Raw genomic sequence first — 20,833 nt, 5'->3', positions numbered from 1 at the left:
CTCTTATCTCACCAGGTTTATTAAAAGATAAGATTGCCACAGAGTAGTAAATTAATATGTAACTTGGACCTGAAAAAACGTGTTGTATACCTAATTTTTCTATTAAATTTGACTGAAGTTTTAAAACAGCTTTGACAGCTGTACAAGCGATTGTAAGAGAAATTGTCACCACTGAGCAAATCGAGATCTGGCAGCCGCGAAAAAAGTTGTTGTTGTAGTGGAGGTATCGTCGTTATCCAAATTGCTACGATTCGTCTGAATACTTATAATAATTAGGCCTACAGAAAAACTGTTCCTTGTTCTTTTCGGCACGTACAAGGTCATTTTTGCGAAAGTCACTGACAATCCAATCTGCTGCCACACTGAGTTTTCAATTTCTTCCCGGGCATTTTTATTTAGCAGCTGTCTTTTATTTTGACAGCACTGGTTTGGGAATAACCACCTGTCGGAGTTTTCTCGCTCGGTCATACGTTTTGCCCTCGCAAGACATCTTTCAAACTGTGGTGTGTTAAATTTCTTCAGGCAGCTGCCGATTATAAAGCGGGAAGGTTGTCTCACAATACTCAATCAGAAATTCTCTGAGTCTTACTTTTGTGAAGGCCCACCGTGGCTATTGCTTTGTTTCGTATTGTACCAGCTTTAATCTTACTGTGAAAGTTCATAACTCATTCAGTTTATCTATATGGTTTTGTTCAAATGACCAAAGAACTCGGATCTCACCTTTTACTTTTCTAGAATTAAGACTGTCCTATTTAAGGAAATAGAACGCAAATTCATGCGTTTGCACGGAAACTTTGAAATCGTTTCTTTGTTCTCGTTGTCGTGAAGGTTCACTTTCCTCTCGAGAGCTGAATTTGGTCCGTCATGGTGAGCGAAGAAGGCTTATCGTAAATTTTAAAACTCTAAGGCTCCCCCCTACAGAAATATTTTCAAGAAAAGTCGATGACAAAAACGTCTAGTTTGAGAAAACATCTTGAAACCTTATCAACTAGGCTGTCATTAAGAAAAGTATTCTATTTCACACCGTGAACAGCCTTATGTCTTCTCTTGACCCGATGTGACCTCTCCTCAGACCAAAACATCAAGCTCTTATTTGATAGTCAACTTCCTAAGGTGACTATGGCATTTACGTGCTGGAAATAAAAGCGGGTCAGGTCGCGGATCATAGAATCTCAGTTGATGGGAATCAGTCATCGCTGCTAGCCACACATTGTCACGATGGGAATCGTGAGTAAGCTCATTGTCTTCCAATCGTTCGTCCCATAATCCGGCAGCTAATCCAGGCAGGTTTTTACAAGCAGATGCTCTCTGAAACCAGTTCCACACTTCAAAAGTTTGCAGACGCTTTATAAGGTCAGTGGTCACTGTCAATCCTGAACTGAACTCCCCTCTTAGAAGCCTTGATGTGATTGACTGACATCTTTTAACTCCAGTCATCACGTGAGTGCTATCAGAACTAATGCGAGGCTAGACTTATTGAGTACGTAGATGAAAGATAATGACGCGAATAAGTGAAGGCAAACTGCCTTTTTGTAATTTTTAAAGTTGAAAAAAAAAGACAGTGTAAAAACTATGTGGGTGGTTGATTTTGAGTTTTAAGCGCATTTTGTAAGAATGAGTTCAATTATTATATCATCGCTCCACTGTCATCTCATGGACAGATATGGTTGGACTGTAACGATATACCACGGACATTCACAATAATATGAATATTGTCAGCGTAAATCCGAAAATGGACATGGTTACTGATATCGATAATATTTCAGAATATCCTAATTAAGGGACTCCGAGGAAATATACAGTCGTCCTGCATTGTCTGATTATGATGGGACGGACAGACCATGCATACTTCAAAAGTTTGTCTCTTTCGGCTTTACTTTGAATTAACAAAAAGTTTCCGATGAATAAAGAAGTCATTCATGTCTTGAAGTGTTCTAAAGAGTCTCTTTCATTCGAATTTTAAACAATCAGTGACACTGAGATCACAGAAAACCCAACACTTCTACAGATATGTGACGTTTCCGGTGAGAGAAAGGCATTCCTACTTTATGCTGAAGTTTTCCATTCGAAGGAAAGAAAACTTTAAATTCTTCACAGTCCTGACAAAGAATAAGAGCAGATATCAATCAGTGCAGGGTCTTCTGTACAGTTCTCGATTGCGGAATTTCATCGTAGAAAGAAAAAAAACAGTGATACCATTTATTTTGAAACAATTTTGTTTCAGTAAATCTCGTCAATTTGTGACCATTTCAGGTAAACTTCAATATCACGTGTCGATGTTTGTAAACAGATATGAAGCTATCTTGAGCTTAGAGACCGAGGACTATTTTTTGAAAGGAATTGCTCATTTACTGTGTTTAACCTCAACCCCGATCCCCAATCCTCTAAACAAAAGTTTGGAAATGCGAAAATCAGATGACGAAATCATGACTTGAACTTTTACATCGAAAGTACAACAAAATGTTGGGACAGGTTGTCGGAAGTTTTCACTGTTTAAACAAACATTCAAGCCAAATCTGAGCGATGATTGAGCATTGTACATCTACATAGTGTAACCTTGGCACATAGTGCGAATTTCACGACAACTGAAATAGGACTACCCTCTCCCATGTAATGACTGCCGTTTATCTTTTTGTATTTCAGTTATTAATTGTCTCTCCCATTAATCGTAAAAGGTGCAGGTATTTGAACACCATAAACAAATGATCGTTCCTAAGTAAGAAAGTTCCTCACTTTCAGCCTATTGTAAAACACTTCACTGGTCACCCCAGCTTGCTGCAGCAACCAATACACTATGCCAACAACGAGTAGACATTGAAATCGACACGATCCTCTTATACAGTGTGACTTGTCAAAGTGAACAGGTTGTCTATTACAACAATAGCTGGTGTGTCTACAGACTTGACATCATATGGCTTCTGGTTTTGTCTTTCTTATAAATGTACTATCACGGCAACGCTTGCATTTACGCTCATCAAACAATACTTGACTCTCAACATAATGCCAAGACACAGCCTTAGAACGTGAACATCTTAACACAAATCGCAGCTTTCGCATAAACAACTTTTGTGCCAGAAGGAATTATTCTACTGAAAAAGATACATTTTGAGAAATTTTAATGGTTTTAAATGATTGTAAGAAAAAGTCACAGATTTTTTACAATTGTCTGTGTTTTGTTTTAAAGGACCGGTGTCATTGTAAAAGTTCGACAAAGTCGACAAATTCATAAGGAATATTTTGTAAGTCCCTACACCGTGCATTTGTGATAGTTCTTAGTTTAATATAAAATGTAAAAATGTTCTGATAATATGACGCTGACCGAAATGAAAAGTTACAAAGTTTTACAGATGATAGAAAAGTCATACTCGGAACAAACTCAGCGGCTTTTGTTTGCATTGCCTCGCCTCCAATCTGAACGGAAACTGTCTCTTTACTCTGAATGTTTTACGGAAATCGACATTCCTTTCAATTGGACACTTGTAAGTCCATGGGAAAGAGAGAGAAGTTTACTTTTGTGTGTCCGCACACAATCTAGCTAAATCTGGCCAGATCTGTCGACACCAAATAACTCAACATAAAGGTCGGTAGTGATTTGCCAGCCATCAACATATTTGGATTTGTCCTGGGGGTCAGTAATTCGATCGCTCTCCTGGCAAAAGTACGCCGACTGTGTAGGAAGTGTCCCCTTTTGAGTCAGCAAATCGCACAAAAGACGGAAAGCCACAAAAAATTTCTGAGTTGTAATTTATAGTTGACTGATCAGGGATTAGACAGGTATCGACAGACACAAAAAACACACAAGATAACATCACCGCCGTCCGCATTCTTTCCGCCAATTTGTCAACGTCAATACTCAATGCACAGGCAGCATCCGCGTCTTGTTAAATCTTACCGTGCTTTTATTATAAACAAAAAAAGCTGACAATAAACAGGAAAGGTTTGATCATAGCGACTAGGACTTCCCTCAACAATTAAGGTTATTAAAACGGATTTAAAACATGTTGTAGATTCATATATATAACATTTATGATTTATTCTTTATCAACATAGACTGTGAAAATATAAATGACAGGCGCTTCGAAACCATTTCCGTCTATTGTCTGCATTGCACCCCCAGTCTTTGCTGTCTGTTCATTATTTATTAGTTGATTTTTGTGCAAAATTTCCATCAATACTTATCTCTCCATAAAAGGTATCAACGAGTTGTTTACCGTGAGCTAGTCTATTTTATCATGTCTCTCGTTTTCGATACAAGATTTTCGCCTCGCCGTGAAATTACACAGATAACTCAGATTACTACATAGCTTACACGTACATACTACACATACATATTCGTTGAATGTGTGCATGGTTGGTTTCGAAAGATTTCTACGAATCTTCTCACGTTTATCACGGAAAAAACACAGCCGAGAAATGCAGTACACCACTTATAGTCATTTCATTTTGAATTGTACGGAGCCATCACTTAAAACTGAAGTACGTGTTGTTTGTAGATAGTGTGAGAGTCCGATCATTTCAAGAGCAAAGAGTTTACAAACGCTGGCAATCGGTCACAGTTGGAGCTAGACCATGTTCTGCCGGTCCTTATTACGTTGATTTACTTGTCGGTGGGAATGTTTACAATGTTTTGTCGGTCCTTCCTACGTTGGCTGTATTGGTGTTATCGCTTTTGAAAGAATATTACCATGTCCGCTTTTTAAATCATTGCTAAGTTATTCTAGTTGATGTCCATTAAGTGTAAATTAAAGCTATTATTTTCTTATACTATGAACGGCTGTTCAGGACAACCTTTCCACTTGGTACCCAGTATAGGGACAGTATTCATATTCCTAGAACAAAAATATAAATATTAAATAATTGACTGCCTTTATTATTGTCAACACTTAAATACATTATGATGTTTACATGAAGTTTTCCATTCTTAGTATTATATGCGACATTCAAATGTCAACTTGCAAGAAGCTTTCTTCAAATTGTGTTTTGTTCAATCTGATTGTCGAACCGAATGTACATATGCCTCGCGGCGCGAAACATTTGCAATTTCTGTGAATCTGCCATATTCTCTTCGAAGTGCATTTTACAGAACCAGAGAGACTGAAAACCAATAAAGAACAGCCATACCTTTTCTTTCATAGTTACCGCAGACTGTGAGAAACTTGAAAACGACTTATTTTTTCCTCTCTCGTCTGAGACAACTATTTGCAAACACTGACAGATAGGTGCTGGCAAGGTTCTCAAACAAACAACCAAGCCAATATACCAGCAAAACATTTCCCGAAACTCCATCACCAGGTACTTTTGATGAATTTATCACATATTTTTGTTGCTTGTAAAGCGTCTTGTTCCTCTCTCAAAATCATATCGAACATACAGTGTTCAACTTCTCAACACACAGCCTGTATGTGTATGATGTCCTTAGTTATTGTTGATAACTGGCTTTTGGTCATTTGTCATTTGTCAACAATACATCGCGCATTTTTTACAATGTGTCGTATCGGCAAGGCTCCTTCTTCGTGTTCCAACATACTTTCGGTAGGCGACATAAGGTGTCTTTGTTTTAAAGAACATGAATTAGTAAGTATCAAAGTTATAGCTCTAACCTTTCACAGAACAGCAGGTCTTTACCAAAGAATGCTAACATGTTAATCTATCGCTGCCAAAGTTCTACTGGTAATGAAGAAAGAAACCACTAGCAGAGTAAGGGAATTCAGTAGCATTGTGAGTTGAGTTATGGGGAAATGTAACTTACCAAAACCAAATCTAAGCGTGGGAGTAGACGGTGTTGTACACATTTAACGCCTCGTTTGAAGCTGTTCCAAACAAACGACTTCAAAATGCGTTAAACTTACAATAATAACTGATAGTGATCTTTGAATCTACTTTCAATCAATAATACTTCTTCTGAGCTGTCTGCGGTACTGGTATGCATTACTTCAGAGATTATTCGAGGGATTTTCTGTTGCATGATTGGTAGTTAGATTAATTGAAATGTTAAAGTCTAGTTGATTTCAACTATTACTATCACACATTTTAAAACCAGTGGTGAGTTGACCAAGAATAGCTAAACCGTGACACTTTTTTCTTTCTTTCATAAATGTCCAATTTCATTATTTAAAATAGAAAACACGACAGAAGCATACGGAAGATTACATTGCAAAGTCATCGAGATTTACATGTATTAATTGAAGTTCTAGGGAAAACGGAGACATTATATCGACATGATTGGGATATGTCTAACGACAGCGCGTTTTGATTGTTCTACTTCAAAATTTCCCATGGGGATAATTGTGTACAACTTTGTGGTCTTGTTGTTATTCTTCAGTCATGGTCACTTCAGATGATCGATCACAAATATTTAAAATCCTGAAAATAAGAGACGATGATGACAGTTTGGTGAAAAACTGTTAACGTATGTACACATGACTTTCAAGCAATGTCATTGCTGTGTAAGCCCATCACTGTCGCAGTCTGGTTCATTTTTCGCCAACAAGCCAACAAGCAAGAAACCAAAATATATTACAAATAAATAACCCTTCATACTCGACGGTTTGAAGATCCTAAACGGTACATATTATCATGATTTTCACTGACTTGTTATGCCGACACAAATGAACACAGTGACTGTTAATTCAGTGTTTCTTAAGCTGATATGGTGATTTTACCTATTTCTGCCTTTGACCTTAAAATTTTGAGGGGAAAGTGAAGCTGTTCGTATCTGCCCTCCCACCAACATGTGCGGAAAACATGCACTCCCACTGAATTACAATGCACCCTCCCCTCCAGCAACTAGGGTCTGCCCGCTCACCATTCCCCACACCAGTTCAAGCTTCCTACTGTCCTCTATCCACCTATTAAAGTTGTATCAATCAAACCATTCCCCTCCCTCTAGCTATTTTCCAGTACCAACAGCCAGAAATTTTCACGGTAAAAACTTAATTTCTTCCTTGCCCACAGTAAAAAGTGACTTTTCTGCGCGCCCAAATTGGTTATTTTCTCATTTACCCGTCCACTGAATAACTGCGCACAGATACCCTTATGCACGAACAGCTTCGTTGGCTACACGTCCCTTAATCTAACAGTCATGGTGGTTGTGTATCTCACATTGGTGTTTAACAAACGGACAGCTATCTTCTTGATGGGTACATTGATTTTACATGCTGATTTAGAATGACATAAACCGAAGGTTGATCTCAATGTCTTCCTATTCTATTTTTATTCAAGGTGGGGCTCGTTTTATCAGAATAGTTTTGTATATACAGCTAGTGTTGAATGGAACAAAGTTCCAAGAAATATACAGAGTATTACTTCAAATTCTCTGTTTAAAAGAAAGTTAAAGGAGTATTTTATGAAGCCATGAATCAACGTGAGCAAAATGATTTTGTTTTTTATTAATTGTTGTCGAGCCGATTTCTTGTGATTTTATTTTTCGTGGGACACAGTGGAAATAAGTTTTTAACTTTTCTGTGTTATCCCAACACTTTTGTCTTTGTCTTTTTTCTTGTTGTATTGTATGGTTATTTTTTTAAGTGCTAAATAAATCAAATAAAAAAAATTCCTTTAGCCACCCCTCGTCACCTGAGATTAGTTTAATACGGGAACGTCCCTGGGAAGAATTACATTAGTTCCAACCTTGAAAAGCTTTAAAAGTTAGGATTAGTTTTAGTGTTTCCATTAATAAGAAACTTGCCAGTATATCCTCCCTAAAAAGGAAAACGTTGGGGGGGGGGGGTTGAGGGAGTACTTCCCCTGAGGCAAGCTGGTGTGTAAGACCTCGGCGCATAGGCGTATTGATGGGCATCATAGTTTATTCTATAGGAAGGGCGAATGACAGGGAGTACAGGCTAAAGGGACTTCACATGAGACTGTGGCACCCTAAGGGACTGGACATAAATTACAGGGGGGGGGGGTGGGCCGGTGTTTTTTGAAAAACCGCTGCGTAAAAAATAGTGACCCTTCAAAAGTTCATGCACAAAAATTAGTGACCCTCCCCCTTATCCGTGCATGAAAATAAGTGACCCTCCCCTGTTACTCAATACCCCCCAAAAAAACCTGCAATGTGTTAAAGACCCCCTTCTGACTTGCTATACTTTTTAAGTCGCCCTCCCGAAAGGAAGGCAAAATGTGGCCGATATAACGCGTTGTCCAAAAATATCAAATCATATGTGTGTGATAATTCATGTAAATGTACTTTGTTTGAAGTGGCAGGTAAAAAGTGCATGCCTGTACAAAAAATGTAATTTTAGATTTTATCGATAATGTTGATTCACTATACATGTAGTCGACTATAAGAAAACTACGAACGTGTATTTTCCAGTATAAAACTAGCTATATCTGTTCATATACAGATGTTTAATAATGATATAGATATACTTGATTAGCATGGGTTGTTTACAAGTGCACATGTGAACAAGATATTTGATTTTGGAATTTCTCTCAAAATGTTGATCCACTATACATGGGAGTTTATGACAAAACTATACATGGGAGTCTATGACAAAACTGTCAAAAAATTTTCAGAATTAAAAATTTGCACTATTTGTGCATATATGGACCCTGAATAATTGACATAATTGTGCTTGATTAGAAGAGGGTGGTAAAATGTGCATCTGTGTACAATAACTTTGTTTTTGGAATTTCGCATAAAATGTTGATCCACTATACATGGGAGTCTATGACAAAACTGTAAAAAAAAATTTTCAGAATTAAAAATATGCACTATTTGTGTATATATGACCCTGAATAATTGACATAATTGTGCTTGATTAGAAGAGGGTGGTAACACGTGCATCTGTGTACAATAACTTTGTTTTTGGAATTTCGCATGAAATGTGGATCCATTATACATTGTAGTCTATGAAGAAACTATGAATAATTTTTTTTAAATACAAAACTTGGCAAATCTGTGTATTTATGTATGCTTGATTATTGATATTTATGTTCTTGATTAGACTAGAGTGGTTACAAGTCCATGTGTGTGCAAGAAATTTGATTTTGGAATTTCACCGAAATGTTGATTCACTATACATGGCAGTCTATGGTGAAACCCTATGAATAATTTTTTCCCAATACAAAAATAGGTAAACATCATGTTGTACACTCAATTATTGGTACTAATGTTCATGATTAGACTAGAGTGGTTTCAAGTCAATGGTTGTGCAAGAAATTTGATTTTGGCATATCACTTAAATGTCGATTCACTATACATGGCAGTCTATGATGAAACTATGAATAATTTTTTTCCAATACAAAAATAGGAAAATCTGTGCATTTATGTACACTTGATTATTGGTATTAATGTTCATGATTAGACTAGAGTAGTTTCAAGTCAATGGGTGTGCAAGAAATTTGATTTTGGAATTTCACTGAAATGTCCATTCACTATACATGGCAGTCTATGATGAAACTATGAATAATTTTTTTCCAATACAAAACTTGGTAAACCTGTGCATTTATGTACACCTAATCATTAGTATTAATATTCATGATTAGACTAGAGTGGTTTCAAGTCAATGGTTGTGCAAGAAATTTGATTTTGGAATTTCACCAAAATGTTGATTCACTATACATTGTAGGCTATGAGGAAACTACAAATAACTCATAGGTTATCTGATCCTAAATTGTTATTCAAAAGTTGTTCGACCTGAAGCTTCCAGTTGTTATTGATGACACTATGCACTATTCTGAACAGTTTGTATTCTGTCAATGTCCTCAAAAAATTAAAAAATGTACATACAGCGACATGAACGTTTGACACCGACCTATACCCAATGTATTGTCAATGGGAGAATGATGTCAAATAAGTAATCTCCCAAATTGTTATTGAAAGAGTCATTATAGGGGACAGTTATGCACAATAGTGTTGAATAAGTAGAAATCATGACAACTTAAATCAATGTGGCTGCTTGGATCATCAATACATTGTTTATTATACCTGAAATTTGCGCCCGAAGGGCGCGCCGAAAATGGTAATGGCAGAAATGAAAGTGCCAGGAGGTATTTTTTCTTTTTTCAGTATTCCATAACGTGCACATGCAATTTCAGCTTTGATGCATGAAAAAAAGGTGACCCTCCCCCATAGGCTTGCACAAAATTTATGACCCTTCAAAAATGCTTGCGCGAAAAATGGCGACCCACCCCCAAAAAACACCGGCCCACCCCCCCCTGTAATTTGGGTCGCAGCCCTAACTAGGGAAGTGAGCGGTTCAAACATGAGGTACGCACTTTATTCGAGGAAAGAAATGTGCTGGTGGTAGGGTCGTGAATATGTAAATAGAATGGCTCGTTGGGCCGAGTGCTTTGACAAGCAAGTTACTAAATTGCTGAAATTGGCTTTTTTCTGTACGCGTGAACGATACAAACTTACAGACAAATGCATATCATATTATTCAAATATGTTAGAGAAGTATGGACGGGATGGGAATTATGATTTGTTACACAGGGAACTGAGAGTTAAAAATTGCGTCGATTTAAAATAAACTCGAGATAGGATGACGAAAATGTAAATTTCTTTGTATTTTACAGGAATAAAATTCTGTATAGAATAAATAAAATGTCATTTTTTAAAAAGTTGTTCGTTTTAAATTATAACAATATAACATTAGATACTATTTACAGTATCCCGTCTATCACATGAACTATACTAGATAGAGTATGAGAAAGTCAGATGCTATTTTATGGAATTTGGGTCACTCCATTGCGACTAATTCGTTTTACTTTACTCTGCAAGCAGGCCGGTCTGTCACTACAGTTTTACTGTCATAAATGAACGTTAACTAAATGGAAATGCCCGTAAAGATTTAGTCATAACATCGATCATATCTGTAAGTAGCAGTGTTTGTTCCTGTCATTATGATATATCATGCAAAATTGTTGTTCTCCATTCATTCAGTCCCCAGACAAAGATTTTTCAAGAAGATTATGCGGGTACAGGACACGTCAAGTTGTTAAACCGTATTGTGAGCTTAATCACGGTCCAGCTGTGATCGTATTGTACAGAATTGTATTCCGCACTTATATCCCGCAATACTGTCTATCTGATGATGGCGACAGATGTACATGTACTTTGAACGTTAAGTCATATGACGTTCAAATTTTCGTTTGGAAACTAAAGTATTATCTAACAACAGGTTTAGCACTACATATGAACTAAATGTACAATGCTTATTGCGAGATGGGACATCTATCTTGTGCCTTGTGGAGGCGACCCCCCCCCCCCCCCCAAAAAAAAAACCAGCAGTCTCAGTTCTTCAGATACCTGTCACATAGCGCCCTCACACCGGCCCTCTCTGTCAACTTTAATTTCGTACTGTGATAGTCTAGCTCCTAGAGCCATTTCTACCGCTGGCTGCGCTGCTAACGAAAATAGGCAGCGCAGCCAGCGGTAGAAATGGCTCAGGGAACCGGACTAGAAGTGTGAAAGGTAAACTTTTGTAAAATGGCAGCTTCTTTACAAGCTGTAGAGGGAAAAACGTTGTTTTTCCGGGAGTGGATGTTCCAGGTTCAGTGAAATCAGACCATGGAAATACGATTTTACAACTTGATGGATAGAGATTTTGTGCTTGCATAACAAAACATCACCTAAGAAAATCAGTAGTTTCTTTTATGCACTCTTTACAATGTGTTCACCATGTGAGATGGCACATTTCTAGGTGTCAGTGTCTTCAAAATAGCATTCATATTACTCAGGATGATGAAAATGCCAAAGAGGACACAGCCTGAACTTTAAATCCCACCCTCACCTGATGGGATAATCAGATTTTATTTCATTTAAAATGCTACAATTGTATATCATTTGTGACAATATCAATGCAGAGCACCTAAAATATTACATACACTGTCCTATAGAAAAATTACAACCAGTATTGCCATGGCATGTACAGTAGCATACAAATTGTTCTAACTGATGAGATCACAGCTTTGCTGAATTTAAAATATCTGAAACTAGTTTTATTTCCATGATTTGTATCAAAACCAATATGATTTTACAATGTCCACAAACACAAAGGAAAGAACACACAAAGTATTAATTCAGCGACTTTGAGCCAATTGTACATTTTTGAAGGAATAAATAGTTATATCTACCCTGTACTGATTCTGAAATACACAGATGCAAATAAGAAGAGTTAAAAAGTCGTGTGCACATGAGATGGCAGAAAAGCACACGTTTAGTCTTTGAACAATCCAAGTGGCAAATTGAGTTCACTATCAAGAAAGACCCGCTAAACACATCTATCATAAGATCTATATACTCGGCAGAAATTCACATTATTTGAAAAATCTAAAAGAATTCTATTAATTGCTACATTGCGATTTTATCAGTTTTTCAAACTGAGCACACTAAATAATAAAGATTAGCACCACTGTATTTGTAGCCAACTTGATTTCTTGTCATAAACAGAATTCAGATTTATCTTCGATGAAGCACTGAAGTCTGGAGTGAAGCACTTAGCTGCACAGTCTAACTCGATAAAGGTCAATAAAAATGTATAATTTTAACATGATTTGTGATCACTGTTAAACGGTAATTCCCTGATAAAATGTTAAAAATTATAGTAAAAGCTCTTGTGTGCAATTTATTCAATATAAATCACTTACGCTTTATAAATTGGTGTATAAAATGGTGATAAGCTGCATAAAGACATCGTTGCTGTTTTCAGCATAAAATTCAATTTTTAAATACTAATATCACAACCCCATTCACAAGACTTTAAAAAGATCATAGTTGACAGTGCAAAATACAACAGAGCGAGTGATGAGCAAAAGTCAACACTTGAACATCATCACTTGTGGCAGCATCATCAGCTGTGAAGTTTTCTTATCTTTTCATGACCTTACTGAAAGTCACTTATGTAGATTTGACCATAGTACAGGTTTGCTTGAGTGTGGCAAATGCTAAACACTTCAGCTTTAACTTGCTTTTCACTGTATACATTACTCCAAATTCATCAAATGCAGCCTGTAGACTTCATGTAACAAATAAGTTTTCTTCAGTTGATGGAAAAGTGCCTGAATAATGAATTTCATGAAATCCAGAGAAGATAAAACATTCCACACTACTCTTTCAACATCTGCCATGGCCAATGAATGAAAGCAAAAATTGTACTTGTGTTCATTGATAAACATGCATTTATGATCAATTCCACACACTCAAAACTGAATCAATGGCAAAATTTTATCCGTCTAGAGCAGTTGATTTACAAGGCAAAACACACTGCAAGATTGGCAGTCTGTGATTTTGTATCTTGGGCAGTTTTTCAGGGAAACATTGTGGTTAAAAATGTGCAATTTATGCAATCCAACAACTAACATGAACCATTCAGTTAGGGAAGTCTTCGGAAGAGTATTTTCGACCCTGTGAACACTGTATGAAATTGGAATTTTTGCTGTCTTACTCGGAAACATCTCTTTCCACTGCAAAAATTAATTCTACAAAAAGGGACCCTGTAGCACTCAATACGACTTTTGTACATTTTTAAGAATGTGTATGACAAATATGGCAGAGGGAATCTGGATTTTCATGGGAACAAACATTTTTCTTAACATTCTTTGTATGTTGCTCAACCTTCAACACAAAATCATTTATGACTACATCTGGAAACAATTCCACTAATTTCAGAAATACCCATATCGCAATACTGAGGACAATTGGTGTACATCATGGTCAGGCATCTTTTGATCAGCCACATTTTTCAAACATTAAACTCTCTACATCAGTATTCCTAATACTCAGAAGTTTGATAATACCAATGTTAACGCATATTTTTCATGTACAGGTGATTGCAAAAACTAAAAAACATTAGAAGGTGTAATTATAGTAAATTTAAAATACAAATTGCACCTCTGCTTAAATTCAAAACTTCAGAATAGGAGAATATTATCTTCATGTGTATTTTTGCAGCCAGTCGTATGCATATTCAAAAACAAGAAGCATAATGGCACCTCCAGGTCCAAGTCGCATTATTTTTGGCACCAATCCTTTGTACAATGCAAAAAACCTGCAAGGAAGAATGACAAACCTTGTGTTAGAGACTTTTTTCTTTAATTCAAAATAGACATGATTGAAAGTAGCTTACATTTGATGGTGTACCATGGTAAATGTATGTTAGCAAAAATATCTCATGGCAATGTGGTTTGATGATTTTTATGTTTTTTTCTCTGTCGTTGCCAGATATATTATCAATAACACAATTCCAATCTCCACATTTGTGTCCACTTTGTTACGCAGAAGGAGTATCCCACTTTAAGATGATCTGCCATTGAACTTTATGATTGATAGACACGAAGACAGCACATTGTATCTTAATGTTTTATCATTGGCCCTGTGTATTTCTTACAACTTACAAAATAATAGCCTATGTCATGCAAGTAAAGATGCCTAATTGAAAGGGATATACTGGTATTTTGGGGGGGTTAGAAAATCTATGATAAACAAAGTTCTCTCATGTCTTAGATTTTTGAATCTTAAACTGATGGCTTTAGACATAGACTGTTCACGATAGTAACTCAAATAGCAACCATGCTGTAAGAGCTGGCGACAGAGAGTTACTTCGAAAATTACCGCAAAAATTTGAGGGACCTTTCTATGCTACATAAGGCAAAGGGACAATCTAAGTATAGATCTGATAGGTCACATTTGTGCCGTCTGTTTCAAACAAACATGAGCACCCCCCCACCAACCCCCTCTGAGACAGAAAACCAGTTGGCAGACAGACACACTCACAAAGTACTAGGCTCTTACCCTTCTTCCCTGTAGACTATGGCAATTGTCTTGAAACATGTCCTGTATTTGATTTGTCCTGGTACTGGCTGAGGCCCTTGTATCCTACTCTTGGCTACATCGAATGGAATATTAACAATGGAAGACAGGGTTCCTGCTATAAGACCGATTGTAAACTTCCTGAGAAATTCCAAAGTTGGATCCTGTGGGTACAAAGAGTTCAATGCAAAATTAGTCCATGTAACAAGTTAAATGAATCAATTGTAAGTCCTTTTCTGTGACAGAAACAGGCAATATTGCTCAATGGAAAAGATAGTTACATGTGGCATGCTATCACAAACACAGTACTGGTAATGTTACATAAACTGGTACATATATGTGTGGAAACATAGTAGAGGCACTATATGGAGAAATGGATTTGAATATGTTTTCCCATTTTCTTCAATTGCAAATTTCCTATTTTCTTCCATATTTGTTCAAAAGTGGATGCCATAACATCACCACAACGTGTTGCGATCTTGTGATTAAAATGTAAAGAATGCAATATGACATACCTCCACACTGGGAATCCAGCCTTTGACATTGTGATAGAAGCTGAAGTAGACACAATTGAAGACACCATGTCTGCCAAGGGTTGCTGTTAGACCTTTATTGAGACCCTGTAAGCCAAGACCTTTCTCTCTGACGATGTCTCTTGCAGTTGCGAAAGCTGATTTTTGCTGAAGAGAAAGGCAATCAAATTTTATACAATTATCATTATTTATACTAAACAAAAATGTTTTTCTAGGATAACTAATGACTATCATCCATCTTTATCTGTGAGAAATGCTGTGGAATGTGCTGTGTGAAATTGATAGCTGTGTCACCCATGCGCTTCTCACACCCCTGCTGGCATGAATCAAACCAAAAGATTTTTGTAACTGGCCACTGAGGGCAACATACAACATAATTGCAGATTCTTGAGATTGACCTCATTGAAGATTTCATTCCTTTTGATGTTTTTACTGTACAAGATTCTTACACGTAACCTTAATCACTCCTTACTGTAGTAAAAGCCTGTCTTTCTGTCTGAAGTTTAACCTTGACCACTTCAAATGGATTGATGACGATTGCTTCAGTGAGTCCAGCACCAAGGCCTGCTAAAGTGAAGGTCTGTGAACAGATAAGAAATACAGTGTAACACATAGGACATTTTGGAAAATTCTGACATTCTTTGGAGGAAACATAGAGGAGTATGTTCTTGGCATAACATATTTAGATAATTATGATAACATCAGTATGTACTGTATGATATGCTTCACCATGGTGGATATTTCATAAATTGTGGATATTGATCTGAGAGGTGTAAGGAAGATAGACTGACCATAAAATGTTACAGGCCGTCACCAAATCTTATATCACATAGTGGTTGTATCATCAGCAGAATATACTCATATACTCACCACCCATGTTGGTGTAGGTGACCCGAATAAAAACATTTTCTTATACTGTTCAAAGGTGAAGAACTTGACGGCTCTCTTGGGAGTCTCTGCCATGATTGGAGGAAGAATACCCTTGTAGAAGGAAATGATTCTGGGGAAAATTCAAAGTTAAATACGATTAAAACACAGCAACTTGCAACTGGAATGCAAATTAGAAAATGGTGATTCCTGATACAAATTAGCTAACTGAAGATAAAAATAATTCCTCCTGTTTTGCCTTCATAGTCCAGACATGAGTTTTGTTGTGCACGCTAAGAAGAATATTGTAAAAACACTGCCAACCACCCACTGGGTTTTGATCTGTATCGACAATGATATAGAAATTATTACAAGTGGCGTTGTTTTGTGTTTACTACACTCACAACATTTGAAGACATTTCAGTGACTTACAAATGTAGAGGGCCAGCAGCTGTAACTTTTGATGATTTTTCCACTATTTTTGTGATTAATATCAACTAAAGTTTCCTATTCTACTCCCCAAATGCATGTTGAAATACACAGTATTCAGCTTGTCAACTCAGCCTCTACATATGTGAATTGCATTGTTATTATTGAAAATCGAATTCTGCCCCACACTAGAATTCATATGTAAACAATAACAGTGCATTGCACATGTACAGGCGCAGTGTTGACAAGTAAATAGTGGTAGTTTTAACATGCTTTAGGGAGTAGAAAAAAGAACTTCCGATTGACATACAGAGTAAAAACAATGAAAAAAGAATCAAAAGTTGCAGCTAGTACCTTTAAGATTGCCAAGATCACTGAAATTTTGGGTATAACTGCCCTATTTGACAGATGACAAGGAATCAATCTAGAAAACTTCCCTATCTAATGGCTGTTTGACTGTCACTGCCAATATAGCTATACCTTTTGGAATTGCATGTGAACAGATTTGTGACTACCTCATAATGTAAAGTGATATAGCTTTCTAACTGATCCACACTTTTTTGCTGGCAAAGATGAAATGAGAGTAGAAAGTTCAAGATTCTGAAATACTGAACTGACACAGTACTCTCTATGAATAGCCCTGCAGTGTCTTTTGATACAGGCTCCTGATGATGATGACACAACTGTGCATTCCTGATGCATCTTCCTCCCTCAACAATAACCCTTCATATACTGTGGTGGAGTAGAACTAGTATATGTGCATTTGTGACTGGAAGGATGTGGTGAATAAATGTTTTATAAATTTACCCTTCGGTTGCATAGATCCTTCTGAAGCAATCTGCAAGTGATTTATATCTGTTTGGATCATCTGGCCCCCGCTGGACTTGAAACCTGTCGCAAAAGTAAACAATCAAATATGCAAATAACAGTGATATTCATGTGAACTTTGAACACTCAACTGGAAACTAAATTCTCACATTACTGCATTTTGCAAGAATATACAACATGTTGTTCAATGCAATCTCATACAACATTCTGACAATAGATGACAATGAAAAGGAGTATGGATATGGAACTAGAAAACGCTATATATAGCAACTTATCTAGACATCCATCTCTATGAGTGAGTTTGACAAGAAGAGTGGCAGCTGAATTAGCCAAGGGCCTGACTTTTTACGCTTATTTCATAAACATTTACCAAAAGTAAATCCTTTTATCACAATTATTATACAACTTACAATTTGAGAAATACACACTTGATCATACATAGACTGTACATGATTTGATCAAATGGCACGATTATGTTGGCAGTTAAAGAGTTTTTGATCCACTCATCCACTAAATTTCATGGAACATTTGTACACACAACCATATAGCTGTGAAAATAGCTATGAAAGTGCCATGTTTTACATATATTTACAATGATGAAATGAAGGATCTTAAAAACTTGTATGTTTGCTTTACTGTCATTATCAGAGGCTTACCAAAAGTTTCAGGATTATAGTTGGAAAGCCAGCTTCGAGATATAATTATTTGGGCTTATTTCATTAAAATTACATGCAAATCAACTTGTATATCAGTATGCAAATTAGATACCCTCTGATTTTACCAATCAGTGAAGAACTATGAATTATGAATAACATCAACGTGATGTATCTATCTATAGAAATTCACAAGGCTCTAAACCTCTCCACAGAAAGTGGAATGTGAAAGACTATTCTAAACCTGAGACAGCTGATGATTATTGACAATGCAAATGAGCTATATCAGTGGACTCTTTAGCTCGTCAACTAACAATGGGTACAGTACAATACTATTTTGAATACAGGATATTTTGGACTGGAATCATCGTCAAAAATAAGATTTTTGCTACCAACATTTTTACAACAACAATTAGATGACATTGTTTCCATTGTTTCCAGCTTTTGAAATTTGAACTGCACTGTACTTTGGTACTTGTTCTCTATTATCTAGCCCTGACCTTGAAATGGGACAAGGTCAATGCTTCCATTGAACATCGCTTGAGACTACAGATAACTTGAGCTAGAAACATTATGCTGAATTACCTTGTTTTCACCAAGTCCAGCGGATGCATCAAACTGACTTCAACCATACCTTGTGAAAAAAAAATCAACAAGCAATAACATTAAAACATAAGAATAAACAGACGATGGTTGAACATGCTATTAATTTGTGGAATTTCAATAATATATGCTTTGTTCCATTTTTTCGCCAAGTAAACATGCGGACTGTTTCAACGATGACAGTTTATATATTCTAATTACAGTTAGTCTTATCATTCTGTGAAACAATATGAACTTTCAAGTCCCATAATTATAGTTAAAAATGTTTTGCACTCGAAACATCATTGGCTTGAGCTGATGACAATCTAATCTGTATCACACCTGATACATTTGATACTTTCAGTCGATTTGGAATTAGTCCAAAAGATAAACTTTCAGTATGTGTGCACAATCATTGAAATAGAGTTACAACCCTCCCCCTCCCCATATGCATTTGGGTTTTCTTTGTACTAATGTGTGCTTGAACTTAGTCTATGACCTCTCCTCGGTTGCAGTATACGATACGCTTCCACCAAATGCAGGTTTCAGTGGAAGTGTTGTGTTCATCATTACCAAGAAAAGGTGCTAGTCTACTTTAACTCTTTTCCTGCCAAGTCCATATTTCACCACGTGGTCAAGATGGTTAAAATTAATGAAACACAACATATTCCAAATGGTGTATTTAAACATAATACTGTACATTTGAAGGCTGTTGAAAACATAAATACTGTTAACTTGATTTTTTTTGGACTAAAGATGCTATAACAGACCAAGCCAAGTGGGTGAAAATACGTCGTGTTTTGGCTCAAAACCGCTTTTTACTGACTTGGTTGATGGGGAATGGATACTGTCTGGCAGGAAAAGGGTTAAATTACATATCAACAGCATTCTAATGTAAGAATTCAAGAATGATAGAAAACAATATTGAACAGGAATTACTGGTACCAGCTATTATATTATGATTTAAATTTTATAATTGATTGTGAAAATTGGAGATTTTGTGAAGTCGTCACTTCACTTACATATATTAAATCATCAAATTTCAACAAAATCAAAGTAATTAAAACTATCTCAATTAGAAAGAGTTCAGTTTTTGTAATGTACTACTAGTACTACCGGTTTTGTATATGTGCAAATATTCACTGATTACAATGGACTATATTTCTATGTCATGTTAAAATCAAACCGACATTTCACTTTCCATTTTATATATACCTTGTCTTAGATAGGTAGGTGTGTAGGTTTGTATCCAGGGTCTGTATGTAATTATGTTTCAGATACCGGGCTATCAGACCTTTACACAGAGCCGTGCAGTAGGGTTCGTGACCTGTAATAGTGTACTTCTCGCATTTAGGCACTAGCAATTTGAAATGGTCGCGCAAGTTTGTTGGTTTTCTGTGCGATATATGATAATGTCATAAGTGGAAATTGTACACGTTTACGATCCACGATTTTGATGAGAATCTATCCTCGCCCATTTTAAAATGACCGATTGCAAATTGCATATGCCTGAGTCGAGGTCGCTTGCATGAAAGTCTGTGTGACCGCAAAACGAGAAAGCACAGGCCAAGCGGCCTCACACTTTCGAAAGACATTACCTGCTAGCCCACCAGCTGCCAACTGCTGGGCTGCTTGCTTAGCTATATTTTCTGGCATTTCTTCTTGGTAGGATCACGTCAAGTTTAACGGCATAAACATTCACGGCCACGGCACGGTTGGAGTAGCACACACACGAAACCGCAGAGAACACACGATTAAAGAAATGAGGTCGTAGTTCAGACAGAGGTCACGCACGAGGGCAGGCTTTCCATGTGACATGACATGTACGAGCTCGAGCTCGAACATCATGAATATTTATGCGCAGCCATCAACACAGTGACGTTCCACAGGATATGGCAAGCATTATTCGTCTAGACGTTATGAATCTGATCAATAAATGTCGTATATGTAACTTTTTTATTTTCGAGCCATAGATGGACTGCTAATAACTTATTTTTATTGTTGTGAAAGGGATGGATTTGATCGATAAATGGCAAGTTGAACATCATAAACATCAAAACACATTCCAAACAATTAGGCCTAATAAGTAATTGTCAATCTTGAACATTGTTGAACACGGAATTTCAACTTGATAGTATGTATGAGCTCTACTCCTGGGCATCTTCCAAGCTAGACGTGTCATAAAT

The 20,833-nt window shown here is 36.7% G+C and overlaps 1 protein-coding gene across 1 annotated transcript; it reads right to left on the bottom strand.

Annotated features, from left to right (window-relative positions):
- Positions 1–11,715: 11,715 nt before the first annotated feature.
- Positions 11,716–20,428, bottom strand: LOC139148997 (mitochondrial 2-oxodicarboxylate carrier-like). The gene is made up of 8 exons (XM_070720485.1): positions 20,246–20,428; positions 18,651–18,699; positions 17,392–17,475; positions 16,159–16,288; positions 15,761–15,868; positions 15,271–15,435; positions 14,738–14,919; positions 11,716–13,994 (listed from the first exon to the last, which is right to left on the bottom strand). The coding sequence occupies exons 1-8, from the start codon at positions 20,301–20,303 to the stop codon at positions 13,880–13,882; spliced, it is 891 nt and encodes a 296-aa protein (XP_070576586.1). The 5' UTR covers positions 20,304–20,428; the 3' UTR covers positions 11,716–13,879.
- Between the last annotated feature and the right edge of the window lie 405 nt (positions 20,429–20,833).

Source organism: Ptychodera flava, chromosome 14, assembly GCF_041260155.1.
Source record: "Ptychodera flava strain L36383 chromosome 14, AS_Pfla_20210202, whole genome shotgun sequence".
NCBI lineage: Eukaryota > Metazoa > Hemichordata > Enteropneusta > Ptychoderidae > Ptychodera > Ptychodera flava.
Note: the sequence above shows the minus strand (reverse complement) of the source record. Positions and strands in the feature narration are given on the sequence as shown.